General features: G+C 42.3%; 1 protein-coding gene across 6 annotated transcripts in view; it reads left to right on the forward strand.

Moving 5' to 3' along the window:
- The window catches only part of MGMT (O-6-methylguanine-DNA methyltransferase), a 2,722,240-nt gene that overhangs the window by 672,090 nt on the left and 2,022,721 nt on the right, over nt 1–27,429 (forward strand). For 4 of the 6 annotated variants that reach the window (XM_044056312.1, XM_044056314.1, XM_044056315.1 and 1 more), the window contains one exon: nt 3,629–3,772. The exons of the other annotated variants lie outside the window; for them this stretch is intronic. In XM_044056312.1, the coding sequence (XP_043912247.1) occupies nt 3,755–3,772 (18 nt within the window). In that variant the 5' untranslated portion in view covers nt 3,629–3,754. The remainder of the gene's footprint in view (nt 1–3,628; nt 3,773–27,429) is intronic. 6 annotated transcript variants of the gene reach the window in all.

The raw sequence follows: 27,429 nt of genomic DNA on the forward strand, positions 1-27,429 counted from the left end.
ACTGTAATAGTCAAGATTTGTAGAAAGGAGCTCCTGAATATGCATCTCCATTCTGAAATGTCCCAAAAAGAAAATCAGAGATCCACTAAATCAGTCTAGGTTTGGAAAACTAGAGAAGGAATCAGTTGAGTAGATTATTCAAGACAGAGTTGAAAATTAAAAAAAAAACGTTAAAGGCTTGTAAAACTGCATTTTTAAATGTGTGTGTGTGTAGAGATGATCATATGTGGTGGAAAAAAGTCCATGATCTAGGTAGCACAGAGTTAAGGTTAATTTGAAATAGCCAGTTAAAAACAATGCCCGGTACCTCATAGGATATATATAAATAAATATATATGTGGTGCATAGTTATGTAACTTTTAATACTAATTGAGTTCAGTAAATGTGAATGCTTCTTTCTTTTAACTTTAAAATGCATATAATTAACAGCCCTATTAAACACTGTAAATGTGGAAATCCAGTGAAGAAAACAGACAGACAAATGCTACTCATGACAGAAGAGCTGTGTTTTTTAAGTTATTGTATTTGATGGAAAAAGACTGACATATTTAGTATCATCATCATCTTCTTTCGGCTGATCCCGTTAGGGGTCGCCACAGTGGATCACCTGTTTCCATTTCTTCCTGTCCTCTGCATCTTGCTCTGTCACACCAACCACCTGCATGGCCTCTCTTACCACATCCATAAACCTTATCTTAGGCCTTCCTCTTTTCCTGGTAGCTTCATCCTTAGCATCTTTTTCCCAATATACTCCGCATCCCTCCTCAGCACATGTCCAAACCAAAGTAGTCTTGCCTCTCTGGCTTTGTCTCCAAACCTTCCAACCTGGGCTGACCCTCTAATATACTTATTCCTAATCCTGTCCAACCTCATCACACCCAGTGCAAATCTTAACATCTTTAACTCTGCCACATCCAGCTCAAACTCCTGCCTTTTTGTCAATGTCACTGTCTCCAACCCATATAACATAGCTGGTCTCACTACCCTCTTGTAGACCTTCCCTTTCACTCTTTCAGGTATTCGTCTGTCACAAATAACTCCTGACACTCTTCTCCACCCACTCCATCCTGCCTGTACTCTCTTCTTCACCTGTCTTCCACACTCACCGTTACTCTGAACTATTGACACCAAGTATTTAAACTCATCCACCTTCGCCACCTCTACTCCTTGCATCCTCACAATTCCTCTATCCACCCTCTCATTCACACACATATATTCTGTCTTAGTCCTGCTGACCTTCATTCCTCTTCTCTGTAGAGCATATCTCCATCTCTCCAGGGTCTACTCCACCTGTTCCCTACTCTCACTACAGAACACAAAGTCATCTGCAAACATCATAGTCAACGAGGACTCCTGTCTGATCTCGTCTGTCAGCCTGCCCATCACCATTGCAAATAAGAAAGGGCTCAGAGCTGATCCTTGATGTAACCCCACCTCCACCTTAAACGCATCCGTCACTCCCACCGCAGACCTCACCGCTGTCACACTACCCTCGTACATATCCTGTACCACTCTTACATACTTCACTGACACTCCTGACTTCCTCATACAATACCACAACTCCTCTCTACGCACCCTGTCATATGCTTTCTCTAAGTCTTCAAAAACACAATGCAACTCCTTCTGACATTCTCTGTACTTTTCCATCAACACTCTCAGAGCAAACATTGCATCTGTAGTGCTCTTTCCCGGCATGAAACCATACTGCTGATCACGTCCCTTCTTAACCTAGCTTCCACTACTCTTTCCCATAACTTCATGCTGTGACTGATCAGTTTAATCCCTCTGTAGTTACTACAGCTCTGCACATCACCCTTATAGTATAGTTGGTTAATTTGAAATCATCAGTGTGGCGTAATGCATGCTACCTCATATAATGTACAGTGGATATAAAATGTTTACACACCCCTGTTAAAATGCCAGGTTTTTGTGATATAAAGAAATGAGACCACAATAAATCATGTCAAAACTTTTCCCACCTTTAATGTGATTTATAACCTGTACAATTCAATTGAAAAACAAACAAATCTGTTAGGGGAAAAAAATAAGCTGGTTGCATACATGTACACACCCTTAAACTAATACTTTGTTGAAGCACCTTTTGATTTAATTACAGCATTCAGTCTTGTTGGGTACACACCTGCCATCAATTAAAGCGACTCTGATTAACCCCAAATAAAGTTCAGCTGTCCTAGTCATCCTACATTTACTCAGTTGTCTGCTACAGCAAAAGCCATGGTTCACAGAGAGCTTACAAAGCATCAAGGGGATCTCATTGTTGAAAGGTGTCAGTCAAGAGAAGGGTACAAAAAAATTTCCACAGCATTGGATATACCATTAAACACTGTGAAGATGGTCATCAAAAAGTGGAGAAAGTATGGGGCAACAGTGATGTTGCAAAGAACTGGACGTCCCTTCAAAATTGATGAAAAGACAAGACGAAAACTGGTCAGGGAGGTTGCCAAGAGACCTACAGCAACACTAAAGGAGCTGCAGGAATTTCTGGCAAGTACTGGTTGTGTACTACATGGGACAACAGTCTCCCACATTCTACAGATGTCTGGGCTATGGGGTAGGGTTGCAAGACGGAAGCCTTTTCTTACACAGAAGAAACATCCAGGGCCAGCTAAAATTTGCAAAATAATACATAGTCTCCCAAAAGCATGTGGGAAAATGTGTTATGGTCTGATGAGACCAAGGTTGAACTTTTTGGCCACAATTCCAAAAGGTGCGTTTAGCACAAAAACAACACTTCGCATAACCAAAAGAACACCATCCCCACGGTGAAGCATGGTGGTGGCATTATCAAGCAAGCCCAAAGCATTTCTTCAGCTGGAATTGGGGTTTTAGTCAAGGTGGAGGGAATTATGAAGTTCCAAATACCAGTCACCTTTAGCCCAAAACCTTCAGGCATCTGCTAGAAAGCTGAAGATGAAAAAGAATTTCATCTTTCAACACGCCAATGACCCCAAGCATACATCCACATCAAGAGAATGGCTTCACCAGAAGAAAATTAAAGTTTTGGAATGGCCCAGCCAGAGCCTCGACTTAAATACAGTAGAAAATCTGTGGGGTGACCTAAAGAGGGCTGTGCACAAGAGATGTCCTCGCAATCTGTCAGATTTGGAGCTCTTTGCAAGGAAGAATGGGCAGATATTGCCAAGTCAAGATGTGCCATGCTGGTAGACTCCTACCCAAGAAGACTGAATGCTGTAATTAAATCAAAAGGTGCTTCAGCAAAGTGTTAGTTTAAGGGTGTGCACACGTATGCAACCAGCTTATTGTACATTTTTTATTTTTTATATTTTCCCCTAACAGATTTGCTTGTTTTTCAATTGAATTGTGCAGATTATAGGCCACATTAAAGGTGGGAAAAGTTTTGAAATTATTTATTGTGGTCTCATTTTTTTTATATCACAAAAACCTGACATATTAACAGGGGTGTATTAACTTTTTATATACACTGTATATACGATATATATTTTGCATAAATTGTATATGTTTGTATGGGTATATTGCTTTAAATACTGATGTTTGACTACACAGAATGTGCATGTTATGATACACATTCTATTTAAAAAACTCTCTAAATAAAATTAATGTTTTGTTCTCTGTGCATCTGTTGCAGACTGAGCATTCTGACAGACATCTAGCTGTGTACTGCAAGGGCATCTGTATTCCCTGCCTGATCTTATTCCTCTGATTTAGAGAAACAGTTTCACACTGCTGCTTGTGCTGCACACTTGAACCCCTGATGGCTGAATTAAGAAGAGTAAGCATGTTTCACTTTTGTAAACCACACAGAATGTAACTACTTTTTTTAAATCAGACTAACAATTGCATATCTGCAGGTGGAAAGCATGTCAGCATTGGAAATGTGTTTTGGGTGTCACAGATTTAGCTCTAAACTTAAGACTATGTGAGAAAAATGGAAGTTCATATTCATATTGTTTTGCTGAAGCCTTCTCTGAAAGAACTGCAGTCTTTTGTCAGTATTGAAAATGTGCCAGATATCCATGTAGGTTAAAGTGGTCTTGTGACTAACTTTACTATGGTAATGAAAAGCTGTCATGGAAAAAAATCATGTCAGTCTGGTCCTGTCTTATAAACATCATGAGCATTAAAATGACATTAGCTGCATATGGATTTTAAATATATTTTTAAAAATTTATATCATGGCAGACTCATTAACTTTGCTGAGAAGCTCATATCATCAAGTGTATTGCTTTTTCAGATTTTATATAGGATCATAGGAAATTACTAGCCTATGGACCCAGGGGACATTTTAAGCGTAGCCATTTCATCCCAATGTAATACCATAGAAATCCTAGTCAGTACCCAGGATTGCATTTAGTGATGACTGCCCATGTCCAGGAGGGTTGTGGGCTGAATCCCTGGTAAGAATTTATGGTTCCCATCCACTTGTCCAGGTTCCTCTTGAACAGTGTCACAAAGGTGCTCTTTTTCACATGAATTGGTAGCATGTTCCAAAGACACGGCAGTTGCTGGGAGATAAATCTGACCCTTCAGCATGTCCTATTTAAGTTGCAGACCATATTTAGGTCCCTGGAATGGGTAGCCCTGGTCCTGATTGATTTACAGATATGCATCAAGTTCATTAGGTTTGGGCATTGGATTGCTGTGTAGGCCAAGCATAAGTCTCCTCTAAGAAGTTTGTACAATATGGAGTATAGTGACAGGGACTTTAGTCAGTCTATCTCAGGCACATGCTGGAGCCCCTTGATGATCTTAGTTAGAAACCTCTGAAGTCTCTAATTGCTGCAGCTGCTTAGTACTGTACGTGCCAAACGGGAAGACATACTCAATTATGGGACGGATAAGTGCTGAGTTATAATGTCTTTTGCTCTCGAGATGATGCCTTTACTAATCAACTGTACTACATAGAAAGCTTTCCTTACTGCATTAGAGACATGGTGGTTGAAGTTAAGGTCGCAGTCAACTTGTGATCCCAGGTCCCTTACCACTTTGTGGGTAATTAGGGTATTGCTGTTGATTTGATAGTGTGAGGGAACATTGTTTGTGCTGAATGGAATGATGATGCATTTCTTTGCATTCACTTTGAGACCGTGACTAATACACCAGTCGTTGGTCTTATTGAGACCCTCCTGGAGTATAATTGCATCATTTGGGGATTCAGTGATTGCACCTAGTTTGCACTGGTCTGCAAACTTGGTCAGCCACAACCCTTTGCTTTTAAACTGAACTTCTGAGAAGTATATACCAAACAGTAGGAGGTCCCAGCACTGACCCCTGTGCACCCCACTGGTAACAGGTCTGGTGGTTGATGTGGAATCACCCACTTTTATAATGTGTGTCCGGTTTGTGAGCCAGCTGGCAACCCATCATACAACGTAGGGGTTTACATTCAATTTGCTAAGTTTATTGGTAATGCCTGAATGTGGGATTATGCTGAAACCCTTTGCCAGGTCGAGGTATGCTGTGTGCACAGATTTACCCTCATCAATGGCCTTGGTCACATTTTCAAAGAATTCCACCAGATTTAATAGGCAGGATCTGCCCTTCACGAAGCCGAATTGGGTAGGGTTCAGGGTTTGGAGGTCTCCTATATCTTCATTTATGAGGTCCATAATGATACATTCCATGGCCTTACAGATGAGGTGGTCAGGCATATAGGTCTGTAATTCCTCGGGTCTGTTGCTAGGCTACTTTTGTGGAGTGAAATAACTGTTGCTGTTCTCCATTCCACAGGAACAAAGCTATGATTGAAAAGGGTAATAGCGGTGTGCTAGTTCATGTTTTGGCCTGCTTAGAAGACAGCGTGGTATGTCGTCTGGTCCCATAGAGGTTTTTGCCTTGAACAAAGCATTGAGGACTCACTTTTCAGATATGTAGGGTGAGGGGGAAGTTTGGGGGAAGGTTTGTTAGAAGGGGATAAGGGAGTGAAATTTTCACCAAACCTATCTGCTAGTAGGTTTGCTATCCCTGTGGGGTCAGTGTATGTGATACTGTTGGTCACTAGTTCTGCACATGCTTGGATCCTACCCTTTGGGTTACCTACATAGCTGTAAAAGGCCTTATGGTTATCCTTGGCTGTACTTGCTAAGTTTCTCTCAAAGGAGCCGTTGGGGGATTTGTCAAGTTGTCTTAGTTGCTTGTTGAGGCTGAGGAGGGTGGTTTTTCATTGTTGGGGCCTTGCCTTTGTTTTCTTGGACAGGAACTTTTTGCATTTATTGTAAAGTTTGTTGATGCTGGATGTTCAGCATGGCAGCTTGTTTTTACTTGGGGGTCTGGCTTTGATTCTTTCTGATATGGCCGAGTTTATACACTTATGTAAGTAATTGTACAGGGCTTTAGTGTAAGCTTCAGCGTAGTTGCCACTTCTAGCTTGGGATGGGGCTTTGAATGCATTTATACCTTCACCTAGGTGGGTATAGTTTGCCTTGGTAAAGTTTTTTTTTTTTTTTCTGATTTTACCCTTTGTGAGTTCTGGTGTTGGTGGCAGCTCAAAGATAACTGACTGATTTTTTTGTCAGTTTTAACTAATGAGGGCCGACAGTTGCGGCAGTGCATCTGTTTGACATGTTGGTGAGGACCAGATCCAGAATGCTTGTTTGCCTTGTTGGGGTATGGACAATTTGTTCCAGGGCATTTGAATTAACAAAGTCTAGGAACTTTTGTGTTAGCAAGGTAGGGCTAGAGTAGGGTTCCCAGTTGATGGTGAGATAATTGAAATCCCCCATAACCAGTGTGTTCAGTAAAATCTGGACCGTCTCCAGTTTGGTCAAGTAGGCTTCGTGGGCATCATGACCCATGGAGGGGGATCTATAATTGGCTGTGACCTGAATGGGGGTCTTACTCACTGTAACCTGGACCTGGAGTAACTCCATGGAGTTGTGCAGTCTAGACAGTAGGTGAATTTATTTGTAATGTAGATTGAAACACCATTTCCTTTGGTTTCCACACATTCATTTTGCGGTCTAAAGGTATGGAAGGCATTGTAGCTTTGCAAGGCCTAGGTACTCTCTGAGGCCATAAACCAAGTTTTTGTGACTGCACAGACATCTGCATCTTCTAGTGACAGAAGTGCTTCCATGGAGTGCACTTTTTGGTTTAAGCTCCTTGCGTTTAGTATCATGACCCTTATTTTATTCTGATTGGTTAATTTTACATTGGTAATGTTTTTGAGACCTTGCCTAAAAAAGGCACTATGGGGAAGGCAAGAGCATTTGCCAGCAGCCTAAAGGCTAGAGGTGCCAGGCACAAAGATAGTTGCCTTTATGTTACCTTTTGTAGTTAGGGGATGTACACATAGAGGGCCACAGCTGTCACAAGTGTTACCAGACTTCTTGAAGTTGTTTGCTTACAGAACTGTTGTTTAGGTGCTGTAGGGATGTGTCTTGCCTGTGGTCTTTATCTGTCACCTCTTGGGGCCTCAGGTTCTAAGCTTCACTGTGTAGTTGTTAGGTTTAATCTCTGCCAAAATTCTTCTCTGGGTTCATAGCTTCAGTTGTCAAGCTTATAACCTACTGATCTTCAACAAACGTTATTGCTGTAACCGCATGTTTTTATTTTTTTACTTCCCATGTATGTATCAATAACATTTTTGAAGGAAGTTAATGACTAGCCTTTTCTAACTTTTAAGAGAGAAGCTTACTGAATAATCTTTCAAGATGGAGAATTTTTCTATATTTCTTTTTCTTTTTTTTTTTTGTTTTGTTATTGTTTATATTTATTACTAGGTTCCTTGATCTGTTATTCACTCCTCCAGCAACATATTCCAGGTATAGACTTTCGGGTGCAACCATTATGCGGTGGTTACTTCTAAGTAGTTTATAAAATGGTGTATAATGACAGAGCCTGAAGACTTTCAAGTATTTCATGCTTTCCAACCCTGTGATTTTCCTACCACTGAAGGCTACAGAATCACCACTGTAATCAGTAATGGGTCAGAACGGATGGGTGTTGAGTGGTACAATTATTTTCCTGGAGTAGTTAGAAACGCTGTGTAGAATAGGAGATAAGTTTTAATGATTTGGTGGACACACCCTATTAAAGCTTAAATTACATACTGTTGTCACTAGATTTATCACTAACTTTTAATAATTTAACTATTTATTGTCTAATTTTAATTCTTATCCTTTTTGCCACTTCTCATAGTACTGCATTTATTTACATGCAAACCCATTATTAACATATATGGTATATATATTTTGCAGACACTCTCAGAGGACATCAACATTTTGAAATAATTATGTCACCCAACTTACAGCTGTCAGTATATTTAGTTATCTGTACTCAGTTTCCTACTTTATGAGAAGAGTGTTTTTTTTTTCTTTTTTTGTACTAGATTTACTCCCACATCTGTCCGTCACTTGCAATGTGCCCTTCTTCTACATGCTCCTTTGCAAGTAATTCACACAATGAATATAATACCCATTTTTAGAAAAATATATATGAGACCATAGAAAGATCAGTGCTTTATAATATCCATTGAGTTAAGGGGCTTAAAATCATAGTTTGTACTGCTGCACAGTATAGTACAGAGGATAATGAGGACTGATTAACGTTGTCCTAGTGCTGCAAATTGGAATCTCTGTACACCTTCTTGCATACCTTTATGAGACTGTGCAAGTCACTTAACCACAACAAAGCTCCCAGGACACTCACAGATAGTACTTGCACCTACTGAGTTTTAAGGTGACTAAAATAACTACATGGATTGTGCAAATATGTTTATATTGAATAATATTTTTTACTGTGTTCTCAAAACTGTGTTTGTTGTTAGGCAGACTTCATTCCGCACTGGTCAGTGAGGATAGGTAGGACATTTCTTTCCTTTAAATAAATTAGATTTTTTTTCTTCCTGCAGTATTTTCTAGTGGAACAAGATTATGGCTAGGTTAGAAAAGACTTAAAAAAGGCATGATATACAGTAAACCCTCAGTTAACCAGCTCCCATGGAGATTGGTAGATACTGGATAACTGTAGTTTCTATTTGCTTGAGAGTTACTATTAAAAATACGCCTGACTAATACTGTACCCTATACTATTTGTTTGGTTTGTCTTGTTCTCAGGTTGGGGACAGAGGCAATTTATTCATATCTTCCTTTTTAAAACTCTAAAGCTCTAAAACGTAAGGTATGTTTCTGCAGGGAGGAAACAAAGTGCAACACATGAAAACTGTACTATATTTCTTTGATATTTTTTGCTGGTTGCTTGAGTTCTGGTTAACTGAGAGTTTACTGTACAAGGGAATTGTAAAACAGTAAATCCATAGGTAATCTATAGGTATTTTTTTTCATACCTGAACAGGAAGACTAACTTACTTGGTACATATCCATGTGAGTGGCTGAATTCAGAGATAGCTTCCACAGTGCTCAGTGGCTGCAGTAACAAGAATAGCTGGTGGCACCATACTTTGTCAGTGTGATTCATTTCCATTTTGTATCCCACTCACAGAAGTGAATGGTGCACTGAATGCAGCAAGGAGCTATATAACACCTGGGAATGGGCGTGCTGCTGCAGACAGAAGAAATAGTGTCGTAGTGTGTGCATTCCTTAGAATGATAGTGTGTTGTTAGCATTCAGACTTGGGACATGTAGAGATATAGGTGCACAGCACAGCAGCAGCATGCATACCCCGTATGTGAACTGGTCTTTTGATGCACAGTATAACAGCTGCTCAACCTGCATTTGAATGAAATCCTTTGCACTTTGTGAAAGGTTGCATAGTTGGAAAGTGGCGTACAGCATAGCACGCTGTGTTTCCTTCAGTGGATGACTGCATTTAACATAGGGGAGGGGGTTTATAGTATATAGCAAGGTCATGCAGTGTAGCACTGTATGTGCCTTACCTGTTTTGTACTATTGCTTTTTGCCCTACCCTTTAAGCATCTCATCTGCACAAGGGCAAAACCTCTTTAAAGAAGAATTTAAAACCTCAGATTTAACTTTGTCTGGAAGATTTTGAGAACGAAGCCAACCCCAAAAAAACGAAGTATACCCAAAAGTGATCCAGAATCTGCAGCATCACAGGTGAACTTTAAAGTATGCTTAGTCACATGAGAATCAGTTCTGACCAAAATATTTAATGTATTCTTTACCTCAGAAGAAGGAAGATTAGCCATTACCTTCCTCATGTTCTCGAAGTATAACAATAAAAATCTTTAAGACACAAACTTCACAGTTTAAAGTTCTGAAAGTTAAAGTACTAACAGAATATAGTTTCTTCCCCAACTTATCCATTGCTTTTCCCATCCTTATCAGGGAAATAGGGTTAGAATTTTTAACTGATTTAACATTACCAGATTTGGATAGTGAAATAACTGTTGGAGTTGCTTTAGGGTTAGAAAAGATGTACTTGTGTGTCTGGGATACTTTCTATAAATTGTTAAACTTCCTGAGGGCAGGAGGCTGCCCATCAGGTAAGGTACAAGTACTGAGAAAAACATTCTCTATGCTAAACAAGACAGAATGGATAACCTCAGCTTTTAACATTTCCATCTGTGATAAAGCTTAATAGATTTTTTGTATTACAGAAACTTCATTCTGGTTCCACTGAAAAACATCTTTCATCTTGAACAACTGTCAGAAATCTCTTCAGTAGGGACATCTCAGAATCATTGCACTCTGACGGTGAAGAATTTCCTGAAGTATAGTCATCCCCTTGTAATGTCTCCTGCTCTGGCTGAAATTCCCTGTCAGAAAGGGAAGGAACTCTTTTTTTTCCCTTTCTTGCCTGAAGAAAGAGGGGAAAGAAAAAGCATTATTTTTCTTGGCAAATCCCAGTAAATATGCCCTGTCAACATAAAAAAAAAAAATTAAAAATAAAATAGGAGACAAAGATTTTCTCACTAGGCAATTCTTCTTTCTTCTTCTTCTTTCGGCTTTTTCCCAGTTAGGGGTCGTCACAGCGGATCACCTGTCCGCTCATGATTGGCAGTGGAGTTTTACGGTGTCGAGTTGCCAGCCTAGCGCCCAACCTTCCACAGAAGGCGCACACACTCATGCACTCACACCTAGGGCCAATTTAGAGTATCCAATCCACCCACAGCATGTCTTTGGGATGTGGGAGGAAACCGGAACACCCGGAGGAAACCCACGCGACCACAGGGAAGGCATGCAGACTCCGCACAGAAGGAACCCCAGCCGAGGATCGAACCGGAGAGCCTCTTGCTGTGAGGCGGCAACGCTAACTGCTGCACCACTGCGGCCGCCCACTTTTTCTCATTAAGCACATTGTTCATAAAAACAGACTGACTTTCATTATGCACACTGGTCATAGCTTCCACCTCCCTATGTCAGCCAGGAGAAAAAGTGGCTGTCCCTTGTCCATCATAAACATCTGTACAGCTGTAGAGGACGTGTCTATCCCTGTCTGTTAACTCAAACTCTACACCAATAGGACTGGAGAAAAAGATGATCTGAAGAACAACAAGTGGCCACAGCAGACTCGCCCACCAGCAGCTGAGGAAGAATAGGAGACTAAGCAACACCCAAAGACTTCTTTTCAGTTTTCTTCTTTTTGTGTGCATAGGAAGGTACTACTGCAAAGGCTGGAGGTTGCTGCATAGGTAAGCTGAGGAAGAGATGTCGGAAGGCAGGAACAGAGCTTACACAAGATTGTAAAGTGTAAGGGGGAGAACAAATGGTTCTGAGGTAAGTAAACCACCAACACTTCTCAGTAAGCATGGTATCCTGCCCCAAACACACAGAGCTTGCAAATCCAAATAAAACATTAATCAGCTGAAAAACGTTTCTTCACAAATAGTTTCCACAAGTATCCACATAAGTTTCTTAAGGAAATGACAATTCCCAGAATTTCAGTTTCCTAGCTAAACACATCATTCTAGCAAGAAAAAAAAAAGGTTTTTCTCATGAAATATAGTGGAAGACTTTCCCCCTAGTAAGGAATTATCTGCCCAGCTTTGAGAAAAATGCTAGCTGACCAGCAGTTACATGGGTCTGAGAGTAGAAAAGCTCTCTTCAGCAGCAAAAGAGGTTAGAAGGTTTTCATACTCTAGCTGTGTTTTATGGAGCTTCTTACAGTTAGATCATATGGAAGGCATCCTTAGCTTTTGAAAGCTGTCTAGTTTAAGTAGGGTGGGACCTATATTTTTTAGGCTACTGCAACAGTACTCTATTAGAACATCTACTGTTATGGTAAGTTTCACATACACAGCTGTACTTCACTTTTGGTTTTGGTGACCATTTTTAATTCATTCTCAGCTTTTAGTTCCCTAATAGTTCCCATAGGCACTTTTATAATTTGCTTAAGTATGCTCTTAGTCTTTCTTATCCTCTATGCCCCATGGACCCCCTCCTTACCCTTCCTAATTTCCCCTTTTCTTTTCAACACATCCTTTTCTCAGGTTCACAGACTTAGAATATTTCCTAACAACATCTTCTTACAAACCTAAATATAAACCTAATTATCTCTATCTGTACTTTACTAAACCAGACCCTCTCACAAACAACCTACTACTAGATGGAAACATCCACCCCAATCCTGGTCTTGCCCCCCCAACTACCGTAAACATTAACCTGCCTAAACATCTCAGTATATGTGCCATAAACATACAGAGTATTTCTAACAAAATCACAGAGTTCCACTCCTGGATCACTCAGTATTCCCCACATATCATAGCCCTATTTGAAACCTGTCTAAAACCATACATCTCTGATACTGAAATCTTACCCCTCGCTACAATATTTACCGCCTAGCCAGAACTCAAAAAAAAAAAAGGTGGAGGAGTTGCAGTTATGTATTCTGACCTCCTCAACCCATCCCCCCCTACCTTTATCACACCCCAACTTTCACCCTGCTGAACTACTTTTTTTTAACTGTCACCTGAACCCCACAAGAAATTTGCCATCGTAGCTATATGTGTGTGTGTGTGTGTGTATATATATATATATATATATATATATATATATATATATATATATATATATATATATATATATATATATATATATATATATATACACACACACACACACACACATATATATATATATATATATATATATATATATATACACACACACACACACACACATATATATATATATATATATATATATATATATATATATATATATATATATATATATACACACATATATACATATACAGTATACCATCTGGTATAACAACATTCCTATCCTTGAAGCTATCCTATCTTGGATTTCATTGCTTATCTCCTATGAGACCATACTACTTGGCAACGTTAATATTGACCTATTGACCAGCAAAAACTATTTACCACCTCTCCCTCCCACCATATTAACCTTCACAGTTTCCATCAGCTTATCTCAACTCTTGCCCGTTTCAACAATAAAAACACAAACTACTCCACTTTGGACTGGATTCTTACCTCCGAACCTAACCTATATCATAACCCCAGAACCTTACCCAACTCTTTAAGTGACAAAGTCCCTACTCAAGTCATATGACACTCCCCTCAACTACCCAATTCCCACCATGTTAGAGAAAAGCTCAATATTTTTTCATTTAATGCTGAAACCTTCAATGACAGGCTCTCTCCCATTAACTGGACCCACCTGAAATACCTTCCCCTTAATGATGCAGTTCTACAATTTAATCGGACATTCCTTGATACCCTTGACTCCTTCGCTCCCCTACGAAAAGTTAGGATCAAATCATCCTACTCTCCTTGGCTCTCTAAAGACACTCTAATACCCATGAAACTGAAAGACAGTTACTGGAAACAATAGCTAAAATCTAAATCTGCAACTATTTTCCAGAAATACAAAGAACTCTGAAACCTTTCTAAAAAACTAATTAATAATGATAAGAAAAAATTTTATTATGATGCACAGTTTATTCACAAGTCCAAACCAAAAAAAATGTTGGCACACCATGAATAAAATTCTACACCCTGGTCAACCTACCACCCCAATCCATTCCCTAACAAAACTCCCCAAGAAACTGCCACCTTACTTAATACCCACTTTATTGAATCAATTCAAAAACTAACCCAAACCTGCCAAAGTCAAAACGCCCCTCACACCACACATACTGCTACCAAGACCACCCCTTTCTTACTTAACCCTGTCTTCACTGCCTACATAAAGTCCCTTTGCTAAAACTCAAGCCATGCTCTCCCTCCTCTGACAACCTTCCTCCCCTCTTCCTCAAACTTGCAGCCCACTCTATAGCCTATCCTGTCTGTCTTCTTAAACCGACACATCCAAGAAGCTACTGTCCCCAACATTTGGGAATCCTTTTTCACCATACCACTTCACAAAGGAGGTAATGCCACAGATCCATCTAACTACAGACCCATCGCCATTCTTGGTCCATTGTTCAGAATCCTTGAAAAATGTATTCACAAGCAGCTTCTGAAATCGATGAAAACCTTCATACCCCTACCCAACATAGCTTCAGACCCAATCATAGTACCACCATTACCCTCCTGTCTTTCTTCCACACTGTAGTTGAAGCCAGAGACAAACATCTTCTCATATTTTTCTTCTTTTGCAACCTCTCCAAGGCTTTTGACACTGTCTCTCATCCCAAGCTAATTGCTAAAATAACTGATCTTAACCTGTCCCCTTCCACAATCCAGTGGTTCACTAGCTGTCTCTCAAACAGGATCCAGTCCGTGCGATGGCAGTCGGCATGTTCCCCTTTCCTACCTATCGAAAATGGTGTCCCTCAAGGCTCTATGCTTGGTCCTCTCCTCTTCAATATCTTTACTAATCAACTATACTCTTCCTGTGCCACCTCATACAATACGCCAATGACTCAACTCTCATATCTTGCTCCGACAACATCTCCAACCTTCTTTCCATCACCCAAAACACTTTCTCGTCTGTGGAAAAATGGCTTACTGACCCACCAACTCAGTCTCATGCCCAAAAAGACTAAGCTCCTATTATTCCTTCCCAAATCTCTCTCCCACCACAAATCCACTTTTACCATCTCATCTGCTGACAACACCTTTATCAAAGCAGAACCACACACCAAACTACTTGGTACTGTAATTGACGACCAGCTAAAATTTGACATACACATTCAACACTGTATTAAAAAAACAGCCAGAAATTGGGTCTTCTTTATAGAAATAAAAAAAAATACGTAGCTCCCAACTCCACACCCACTCTAGTTCAGGCCTTCCTCCTTCCATGCCTTCTCTTTGCCTCCCCAGTTCTGACCCATCTCCAGTCATCCCTACTTACCAAACTTGAACATACCTATAACAATATAGCCAGATTTGCCTGTGACCAACCTTATAGAACACATCATTGTCTTGTCCTGAAAAAACTTCAATGGCTCAAATTCCCCCACCTCCTGCTTCTTTTCGAGCTGCAGCTTACACACTCCCTGCAAAACAAGCCCTCAGTCTGTTCCTCTCTTTCTTTCTTAGTATCCCCTTACATCCCTGCTTGTTCACTTTGTAGCTCTGACCAGAACTTACTTGCCATTTGTAAACCAAACATAAATATTGGCAAACTCCTCTACAAAATGCTCAGCGTCCCAAGCCTGGAATAGGCTTCCTACAGACATCTGTAGCATTAACTGCACCGACTCTTTTTCAAGGCTGAAGTAAAAAAAAAAAACTTTTTGAACTCAAAATTCTGCCCTTGTCTCCATCCCACTTAATTTTCTCTCTCACACCCTAGCTTTCCTGCCTCTGGTTCCTCCTCCTCACCTTTTTTGCTGTGCAGTTATTTACTATTTCATCCTTGAACTTCTGTTCCTCTACCAGGCCTTAAAAAAAAAAAAAAAAGTAATGGATTAGGTCAAGGTGTGCACTTTAATATTTTAAAATGTAGTGGCCATTTGTATTATATTGATATTCTTCGTGTTTCACTGTTGCAGTCACCACACTAGGGTTATCTGCCTGCAGGTAGCCCTCAGTCGGCCCGAATACCAGAGTCTCGGGATTTCTGCGTCAGATGCTGTCGCCTCTTCCATGACATCAGGGGTATAAAATAGGCAGCCGATGCCAATACATCAGTCTTTCTTGCCGAGAAGGAGCCCGAAGCAGAAGCAGTTCACAAGTGCCGGTTGGCCGCTACCTGAAATTTTTGTTTTTCAAGTTTCAAACCTGAAGCCTTCTAAAGCTAAGTACCCCGTTGGGGATCCTTTTTTCTTGCTCTAACCGATGTCAGAAAAAGTTAACAATTGTCTTGCTATGGAAAGCAAATACCTCACAGAGATTTTCATTCTTACTGCGTCATCTGTTTAGGCCCAGACCACGACATCCCTCCCTGTCAGTTTTGTGCCTTGTTTAATGCCTGAACCATTCGTCGTCGGGCTGTCTTTGTCGCTGAATTCTTTCGCTCTCGTTCTCTGTATTCCGAAATAGCTGTGATAAGCCATCCGACTACCAATCTTCTGAAAAAACGTAAAGATTAAGACAGAGACAGACCGTATAGGTCCAAAACTGCCAACTCCTCTTCCATTAAGCTAGTTGCCAGTCCGCCGGTACTCGGTGAGGCACCTTTGCAGCCCCTGATGTCTGCTTCTACAGATTCGCAGGCCTCTGCTGAGACCCATTCGGAGTCCGGTATGCCGTGAGATGCTTCTTCAACTATGGAACCTGCGTATGTCTCTACCTTGGCTGGGTTCAGAGCCGCTGTGCAGACACCAGCTTCTGAGGATGTATTCCGACCTACCGATGTTCGAATTAAACTGACAACTTCATTTTTAGCTAAAACTACTGAGTTACTCAGGCCCAGAGTACGCACTACGCTTAGAAAACCAATGACCAAAGCACATACTCAAGCTCCCATGCCACAAAAACAAATGCTTAGAATGGTTGAAGACCTTATTACCCTAATTAGGGGAACCAGCCTTCCCCTGCTAAGAGACAAAGAATTGAGTTTCATTCTGATTCTACAGAACAGGAGTCCAATGATGCTGACCCTTCTGATTACCAGGACATATCCTTATCAACCTATGAGGATTCAGATGCAGAGGAATCCATTCCCTCTGCCCCCACCCTCCAGAGGATTTTTCTTTTGGAGAAACCGTGTATACTTTGAGAGAGCATTTCCGCTGGGAATGGCAGGACTAACCTCAGTCCAGAAAGAGACTCAGAGAATTTTTAGAGTTGCCTCAGCACAGGCCTCTATCTATACCCCTGTCCTGGATGTTGTAGATGATGTCTTCATGGAATCCAGTCTTACTCCAGACACTTTACCACTGGCCCCTAGAAAACCTGACAGGTACTACAAAGTACCTGATTCTCACAAATTTCTCTTTAAGAATCCTACTGCGGATCCAGAGACCATTTCCTAAAGGTATTAAGGCTACTACAGCCAAAAACCCTACCCCTTCAGACAAGGATTCCAGAGCTTTAGACAGATGGGGTAAGAAGGTATATACCTGTGCAACTCTTGCCATCATGGCATTGAATTGCCAGTTTCAAATATTGAAGTACCAGCAACATACTGGGTCTGTACTGAGAAGGCATGCTTGGCTGAAGGAACAAACCTTGCCAGATCATATCAAATCAAAATTACTAGAAGCTCCTTTAAATAAGGACTGTTTGTTTGGCACTAAAGCAGAAGAGGTTCTTAAAAAGATGGAAGAAAAAGCTAAATCTATGCAAACTTTAAAGAATTCTTACAAGTGCAGCCACCTAGATTCAGTAGGGATTGGCCTTCTAAAAACTGGTCCTTTCCAGCCCCTTCCAGGCCTTCTCAATCCAAACCCAGGGGAAACAGACCACCCAGACTACACTCTCAGGGTATGCAGAGATCTAAACAATGGGGTGTCCCCACCTCAAAAACAGGGAGTGGTAACCCACCCCCTTATGGAAAAAGTTCACAATGACTTTTCAGTTATCCTTCCCAGCCCTGCCCAATTACTTGTGCCCTTAGGAGGAAAACGTGCCCTTCATGCAAAAAACTGGATGTCCATTACTCCGGACCGATGGGTCCTAAACATTGTATCCCAGGGGTACAGATTCTCTTTCCATTCACTGCCATCCCCAAGCGGGTTTCCAGACCTACCTCCAAACCAGTGGGCAGAAGCTATTCATCCTGTTCCAGTAGAACAAAGGGGGCAAGGTTTCTACTCCAGACTGTTCCTGGTGCCCAGAAAAGAGGGCTCTCTTGGTGCCCAATCCTGAATCTATCAATTCTCAACACCTTTCTGGTGGTCCCAAAATTCAAAATGCTTACCCTGCAACAGCTTCTCCCTGTGCTAGCCAAGGATGCCTGGTTAGTCACCCTAGACGTAAAAGAAGCTTATCTGCACATCCCCATAAGGGAGACTTGCAGGAAATATTTACACTTCAGGGCAGGCTCTCTATGCACTACCAATTCTCTGCACTTCCCTTTGGCTTATCTACTGTGCCCAGAGTATTCACAAAATGCCTGGCTTCAGCCATTGCATACTGCAGGCAGAGAAATTTCCAAATTTTCCCATACTTGGGCGATTGCCTGATTCAGGCGGACAGTCAGGACTTGCTACTTCAGCACCTGGCATTTGTAAAAAGACACCTAACTTCATTGGGGTACACCATCAACAAAAAGAAATCACAACTGGTGCCCAGTCAAAAAATTGTATTCCTGGGAGCAAGCTTGAACACAACTTCCCAGATGGCATTACTCACTCCAGAAAAACAGGTCTATTTGACCAACTACTTCAAACAAATGGCCTCCAAAACCCAGCTGTCTGCAAGGAAAATACTGCAAGCCCTAGGGTTCATGGCCTCATGCATGCTGCTATTTCCATATGCAAGACTGCATATGAGGAAACTTCAATGGTACTTAAAAAGTATTTGGTGCTAACATTCTCAGGACCTGGAAACAGTCATTACTATCATTCCTTGTCTAAAGGCAGAGTTCCTTTGGTGGGCAGAAGCATGCAACCACAGCAAGAGACTGCCTTTCACTCAACCTCTCGCCGTCTAAACCCTGACAACAGATGCATCAGACTATGCATGGGGGGCTCACATGGCAGGCAAATGCATTCAGGGCAAGTGGAGCCCTGGACAAATTCTCCTGCACATCAATCATAAAGAGATACTAGCTGTACAGAGTGCTCTGACAGCCTTCAAATACCTAATCCTTCCAGGAAAGCTGCTAATAAAAACAGACAACACCACAGTTATGTGGTACATAAACAAGCACAAGCAGGGGGGAACCCATTCTTACCCACTCTGCAAGTTAACCGTAACCCTGTGGAACACAGCCTTGAGCAACCAAGTGCATCTACAAGCTCGATTCCTGCCAGGCAAACAAAATTCACTGGCAGACCACTTGAGCAGAAATATCCTAGATCCACACACGTGGAAATTGGAGCCCAAAACCTGCAACCTTCTAATCCAGCGATGGGTGACACCGGAGGTGGACCTCTTTGCCTTCCCTGAAAACCACCAGTTGAGCAAATTCTGCACCAGGAACCCTCACAGCAGGGCCTGGAAGGTGAATGCCCTATCCTTCAAATGGGAAAACCTTTCAATTTATGCCATTCTCCCTCTGCCCCTCCTCTCAAAAGTACTACTCAAGATCAAACAGGACAGGCCAAGGGCAGTTCTTATTGACCCAGATTGGCCACACCAGCACTGGTACCCACTCTTGCGCAGTCTTAACAGTGCCACCCTGGCACCTTCACCAGACACCTTTCCTGCTGTCGCAGCAGGAGGGACAGATTTTTCCATCCACAGTTGCAAACCCTAAACCTTGCAGCCTGGCTTATCCTTTGAATGCACCATCAGCAACCCTCAGCAAACAGGAAGCCTAGTACTAGGAAATCCTATGCTGAAAAGTGGAAAAGATATTGTTCTTGGAATAAGTCTCAAGGAAAGGACACAGCATTGCCCTCCTTACCTCAAATCCTGGATTACCTAGCAGACCTACTCCACAGAGACCTATCCTTCTCCTCCATTAAGATTCATGCCTCTGCCATCTCAGCTCATTATAATACTGAGCCACCTCTATTTTCTCACCCTCTCATCAAACAGTTCCTGAGAGGGGCTAACAACTTAAGGCCCCCTAGGAGAGCACCCACCCCTGGCTGGGACCTTAACTTTGTACTGGAAAAGCTCACACTTCCCCCTTTTGAACCTGCTGCTTCAGCAGAGTTAAAATTCCTCTCTTGGAAAACAGCCTTGCTTTTAGCCATAACTTCAGCAAGAAGAGTGTCTGAGTTACAGGCACTAATGGCTGTGGAACCCTTCATTATTTAACATGCTGACAGGGTTTCCCTCAGGACTATCCCGTCCTTTATGCCTAAGGTGGTGTCCAGTGTGGCTTTAAACCAATACATCCATTTACCAACCTTCTTCCCTAATCCTCAGAATAAAGGGGAAAGGATCCTGCACTCCTTGGACGTGGACAGACAGCTCAGGTTCTACCTTGACAGGATTAAACCTTTCAGAAAATCTGACCAGCTGCTTGTCAGCTTTGCTACAGGGGCAGAGGGCAAGGCCATTTCAAAGCAAATCATTTCCAAATGGATAGCACACTGCATCCATTTCTGCTACAAGCACCATGGAAAACCTACCCCACAGGGGATCAGAACACATTCCACTAGGGCTACTTCCTCCTCTACAGAATTTCTCAGGGGAGTCCCTACCAGGGACATTCTGGAAGCTGCAGCCTGGAGTTCTATACACACCTTCACCAAGCATTACCATTTACCTATTTTTTCCTAAATCCAGAGCTGGATTTGCTACAGCAGTCTTACAAGGCCTGTTAGCCAGCGCTAACACTTCTTGACTGCTCCAGCCTTCCTCAGCTTTGGGAATCAACCCAAGTGTGATGACTGCAACAGTGAAACATGAAGAACATAGTACAGTTGTGTACACTTACCATAAATGTAGATGTTCGAGTGTATTCACTGTTGCAGTCCTGGTTTCCCTCCCTCCAGCCCCCTGGTTTTCTCTACCCTCCTACCTATCCTCTCTCTGGCCATTTTTTAATGCCAGTGCTATTTACTTTTTACTGGGTGGTATTTCACATCATATACTAGCTTCCTATTTGGGGGGCTCCTGACATTTGGGGCAAGAAAAACTGATGTAATGGCATCGGCTGCCTGTTTTATACTCCTGACGACCTGACGTCAATGAAGAGGTGACAGCATCCGACGCAGAAATCCCAAGACTCTGGTATTCAGGCCGACTGAGGGCTACCTGCAGGCAGATAACCCTAGTGTGATGACTGCAACAGTGAATACACACTAACATCTACATTTATGGTAAGTGTACACAACTGTACTTTTTGTCTATGCAATGTATGTACTCTGTGTATTTGATATTATCTATGTAATTTGAGACTTTTAACACTATATGACATCATCTGATTTCCTTATTTATACTGCTGTTTGTAATCTATTATCATTTTTCTGTGTAATGGAGCTTTTCTCCTTGGGTCTCCACTGAAAATTTATTTATTTATTTTATTTTACATTTGTTGACCGGGCTGGTCTAACTGGATATATGTCCAGTTTCAGTAGAGGCCCGGGGAGAAAAGTTCCAAGCATAGGCAGTGACAAAGCATACAATATATATCAATCATAAAATGAGTTATAGTACATTGTTTAAATTGTAGGTACGATAAACTTGTACAGAGTTCTTTAGTGTGTTTAAGCCAGGATCAAATATAGATAAACAAACAACATTTGAGAGCTAAAAAAATATATGGAGATTCCAAAATATTAAAATTATATATATATATATATATATATATATATATATATATATTTTTTTTTTTTTTAATTGGAATAAATCTTTATTTCAGGTAGGCAACATAGAACAGTGGAGTAGAGAAGGACTGGGAGAGCAAAAAGGGGAAATGAGATATCAGTCAGGGTTAGAGCAGTGACAGAGCCAGTGAGTTTTAAGATATTCTTTAAGATGTTTTTTTTAAAAAGCAGTGTGGAAGCAAGAGTAGAAAGTTCACTAGGAAGCTGGTTCCAGGTTTTTCCCCACTGTGTTGGTGAAGAGTGAGTCCCCAGCTTTGTTGTTGGATTTAATAGTGCAAACTAGAAGCTTATTAGCAGAGCGTAGTGTTGCAATATTTTTATAGGGGGTAATCAGGTTAGTGAGGATAGGGGTATTATAAGGGTGTTAAAGGATCATTTGGGTGATAAGAAGTTGTTGACAAAGTAGTTGGTTCTGCAGTTCTAACCGTCCCAGTTGTTTTAGGTTGTGACAGTGGTGAGTTCTAAAGGTGGTGCCAGTGGCAAATCGGGCTTTGTTATTGTAACTGGTTGAAAGTTTGGAGAGGTTGTTTTTAGAAAGATTGGTATATATTGCAGAAGCATAGAACAGGGTAGAGATCAGGTGGGTCTGGACAATAGTGGTTCTGACTATAGGGGTAAGGAAGGGTTTGATTCTATAAAGGGTGCCTAGTTTTTTGTTGACAGACTTTATAGTAGTATTAATGTGATCATCATAGCTAAGGTTGTTGTCAATTGTTATTCCCAGGAGACGAGTAGTAGTGTCAGGGGATATATTACTTCTATTGTTAGATGTTACTGTGAAGTGAAGTTGTGATGCCTTTTGAGTAGGAGCAAACAGCAATGATTTTGTTTTTTGGGGGTCCAGCAGGAGGCAGTGTTGCATGAACCAATTTTCAACAGTGTTAAATACTGTTGGGGTGAGGGTCTGGAGTGAGGTAATGGACTTGGCTGAACATATTAAAGTAGAGTCATCTGCATATTGTATGCAGGTGGCTTGAGGAATTTTTGCATGTAAATCATTAATAAACAGTGAAAAGAGAAGCGGGCGTAAAATACAGCCTTGTGGAACTTTTATGTTCACAGGGAGGAGTGTAGAAAGATTTTTATCCCAAAGCACTGCTGTCTGTTTTCTAAATAAGATTTAAACCAGCGTACTGCTTGTGGGTCCAGTGATTGGGCTTTTAGTACATCAATAAGCTTATGATGGTTAACCATATCAAAGGCTTTTGAAAGGTCAATGAATAGTGCTGAGGAAAGAGAGTTATTGTTATCATTTTTGTTTATACAGTCAGAAAAGGATAGCAGGGCAGTTGTTGTGCTATGGAAAGGTCTAAAGCCATGTTGGCAGTTGGCAAGTAAATTATTCAGGAGGAGGTGGTCAAGCAGTTGTTTGTGGATGCATTTTTCCATTATTTTAGCTATTGGAGAGAGTAAGGCGATTGGACGAAAGTTGGAAAGCTCAGTAGATGTCCCACCTTTATGTAGTGGGATGATATGGGAGACTTTCCATATGGAAGGGATTGTGCTTTCCAAAATTGTTCTATTTATAAGGATGGAGATGGGATAGGCAATGGCTTTAGCTGTGATTTTGTAGGTATTCATCTGGAAGGCAGCAGAAGGGGTGCATGGTTTAAGTTTTTGAAGGAGATTGCAAATGAGGGATGTAGGTACCAGTTGTATATGAAAGGTTGGAGTTGGACTGTTCATGGTGATTGATGGAGAGGTGGTAGTGGGTGGTAATGTATTAGCTAGGGTTTGAATGGCTTCAGTAAAATAGTTATTAAAGGCATTGGGAATTTGATTAGAGTTATGGTTGAAGCCTGATGGTGCAGGAGTTTTAGAATGGCCTGGCTGAAGTAGTTTGTTGATGTCTGACCAGAACTTTTGTGTTTTTTGTTGGTGGGTTTGTTGGAGGTGAAGGTAGTAGTTTTTTTTTGTCTTGTAGAATGTCTTTTTTGGTGGCATTTCTTAACTGTTTAAAATGAAGGTGATCTGATGGACTTTTAGAGGCTCTCCATTTGGACCACATTTTATTTCTTAAGAGGATTTTTTGCCTAGTTTGTTTTGTGAGCCATGGGGCAATTTTGGTACTTTTTCGGGAAGAGTGATAGGGGGCATGGTAATCAAGGATTTGTAGGAATTTAATATTAAAGTACGTCACTGCTTCATCAAGTTGAAGATGATACAGTGGTGACCAGTCACATGCTTTCAGTTAATTTTGGAAGGTTTCTGGTTTGAATTTATTTTTTAGAACGGGAGGTTTTAAAAATATTAGTATTAGGGCTATGAACTCTTTGTTTAATAATATAGGTTAGAGCATGGTTAGTGATATCGTCTGGAAGGGTTCCTGGTTTATAAGTATCAAGATGGTTGTTGAGAAGGATCCAGTCTAGGGTGGTTTCCTTGCTGCTTGGTGTATGGATTCTAGTAGGTGTGGTTATTAATTGTGAGAATCCGTAAAGATTTATATGATTGATAGGAATAGGGGAGCTACAGGTTGCCCAGTCTATATTAAAGTCACCTAGCACAATGGTTTCCTGAGGTAGATGAGTAGAGAGGCAGCTAATTATGTTTTCAAGAGTATTGATATTGTTTCCAGGGGGAAGATAGGAACAAATTAGATAGATTGCTTTGGAGTTGTTGATTTGAAGTTTAGCAGTAAGGATTTCTGTATTAGTATTTGAGGGCAGGAGCACATTGAAGAGTGAAACTTGAAGTTCTGATTTATACAGAATGGCTACACCTCCACCCTTTTTGGTTTTGCAGTCACATCTCAGGATGTTATACCCAGGAGGGGTAATTTCATGGTCCTGAGTTGAGGGCTTTAGCCATGTCTCTGTAATACAGAGAATATCGAATGCATGCACTTCTAAGAGTGCATGTAGGTGGGTAATTTTATTGTTAACACTACGGATGTTGAGGTGAGCTATCAAGAGGGAGTTAGGTGGACATTTTGGGGTAATGGTAGCATGAGATGTTAGGTTGTTTGGGTAACTTGGAACATCTGTATTGGGACCAGGGTTTGGATGAATATCACCGTCCAATAAGGGGTGATGTTAAGTTGTCAATCTCGCCTTCATTCTTGCTGGATGGGACTCGGCCAATACTAAAGCTCGAGAGCTAATTCCACCGGCTCAAGGCTCCCCTATATCCCACAATGCTAGGCGGTAACTACTCAGATCTCGTTTGCCGCTTAGCTGACGAGGTGCTTCTTCTACCGGCTCTGGCAGGTTAGTAAGTTTTCTAATTAGAAACTTCTATTTCAACCCCTAATTTTTTTCCTTTTATCATAGTTTTATTTGTAGTTTGACAGTAGTTTAAATCGGGTCCCCCTCTAGTGTCTAAAATCCCTTTTTATCCCCTTTTTAACCTTTAGGCCTTTGGCCTCTTCCTCTAGTCCTTCAGTGTGACTGAATTTTTTGCTTAAGGGTGTGTTTGTTTGTTGTGCTTGTGTTTTCACACTAAGTTTCAATGTCTAAAGACTCCAAGGTCTCAGGCTTCAAGAAGTGTGATTCGTGCTGTCAGAAAATGTCTCTGACAGACGGTCACACTTCTTATGTATATTGCCTGGGACCTTTGCACCTGCAGGACTCATGTGCTGTATGTCATGCATTCAGCCCTAGAGTCCTGCAGGAACGCAAAAATAAATTGATTTTACGTGGCTTGTTAAAGCCTGAAGGCCCCCCGACTCAGTCTGTGTCGGGGAAGCCTTCTAAGACTTCCAGACCGTCGGCTCCAGTTTCTGAGCCATCCCCTGGAAGCATTAGATCGGCTTCGACATCGGCTCCGGCTGGAGCCGATGTTTCCAAGTCTCATACTATCGCCTCGGCTCTGGCTGGAGCCGAGGTTGACAAGACTCAGTCGGCTCCGATAGGCTTATTGGAGCCACCTGCTAAGAAGAAGTCTAGGTCCCCTTCCATCGGCTCCATACATTCGGCGCCGGGATCTCCTCTTTTATCAGAATGGAGCCATAGGTCTCACTCCTCTCAGTCCTCCAGGCTGTCCGACCATGATTTACAAAGGGTGGTGAGTAGACTTCTCAAGTCCGAGGCACTGGCCCAAATGCTGCATAGTCCTACTCAACAGTCAGCGGCTATTTCCATCCCTGATTTTATTCCTCCTCCGACTCCATAGAGTTCGGAACTGGGGCTCATCGGAGCCATGGCTGTCGGTGCTTCGGAGCCGATACCTTCGCTTTCGGCTCCGTCGTCTGCTCCGATTTCCTCATTGGAGGGATCTCGGTGCCGGGCTTCCCTCGTCGGCTCCGAGGGGGCGAGTGGCGTCGGACCCTTGTCCGACCCCGTTCTCCCTCTCGGAGTGTCGGCGCTGGTGAGTTCGGCTCCGACATCGACCTCGGAGCCGTCCCTGTCAGTGCCGGGGGGGTTCTTGTCTCCTCGGAGCGGGGACCACCGGCCTTGTGTGATAGGAGCGCCTTCGAGGTCATGCGGAGCGTGCTAGACCCAGTGTCTACCCCACAGTCTGCTCCGTCAGCTCCTCCCTCTTCAGTGCCTGCGGTGATTTCTACCCATCCCCTTGTATCAGACCGCAGAGAGCCAGCTCCTCAGGTTTCCCCATTGGGAATTTCCTCCTCTTCCGAGGCCTCTCCTGATCTGGTAGGAGAACCCCCTCGGAAGAGACAGTGCAAGAGGAAGTACATTGACTCCCCTGAGTCTATCACCTCTGACACTGACTTGGAGGAATCTGAGGTTTCCCCTCGATCCCCCTCTGAGGATGTCTCCTTTGCTGACATCCTTGAAATCCTGAAACAGAGGGGGAACTGGCCCGCCCTTAACCCTTCAGAGGACAAGTCAGTTTACCTTGAGGTGTTTGGCTCTCGCCCTTCCACCTCCTGGGAGTCCCCTCCCTTTGACCCCCTTATGGAAGTGGTGGCAAGGAAGGCTTGGACGGCCCCTGATTCAGTGGAACCTACCCCAAGGAGGCCGTCAAAATTTATTACTGCCCCTAAGGACAAGGACTTTCTATCAAAAGGTGTCTCTGTTGATGCCATGGTGGTGGCCGCAGCCACTAAGAAGGAGTTAGCCGATCCTTCGGTACCTGTCCATCCTCCTAATAAGGAGTCTAGGACCATGGACAGGTATGGTAAGCGGATGTTTTCCTCAGCGACCTTCTCAATGCAGTCGCTGAACTATTTGTGTCACTTCACCCGTCTCCAGAGGGATTTGCTCAAAGATATGGGTGAGGCTATACAGGATCCAACAGCTGAGGGGTTCCAAGACAAAATGAACTCCCAGTTGGCAACCCTGAATTCGATTGTTAACTCCTCCATGCGGCTTATCTCATACACTGCTGATGGGGCGAGTAGGGCTGCAGGCACAGGTGTAGCTTTACGACGTCACGCCTGGATGCGGCTTTGCAATTTTGCGGACCCTTTCAAGGTGTCCTTCACCAACTCCCCCCTTTGATGGCTCAACATTGTTTGGTCCTCAGGTGAAGGATACATTGACTAGGTGCGAGGTGGAAGGTAAGACTCCCTCTGCCGTGGGAGTCCATTTTTCTACCCCTTCTAGACCTTATCCAAAAGGTCGGGGGGGGGATGTGGTTCTGCAAGCCTCAGGGAGTCTCATCTGACGCACAAGGTCGATTCCCCTCTAGAGGCAGAGGGGGGAATAACAATAGACGCCACCCTAGAGGCAGATGAGGTCCACAAAACCAGGGTAGCAGAGAAACTTTCTCTGATAAACCCTTTCAGCATCCCTGAGGAGCTGCCCGGCTGTCCACCTTCGGAGGCAGTCGGGGGAAGATTATCACTGTACCCA

This window comes from Protopterus annectens, chromosome 14.part0 (assembly GCF_019279795.1).
Source record: "Protopterus annectens isolate FY-2018-M chromosome 14.part0, PAN1.0, whole genome shotgun sequence".
Lineage (NCBI taxonomy): Eukaryota > Metazoa > Chordata > Ceratodontiformes > Protopteridae > Protopterus > Protopterus annectens.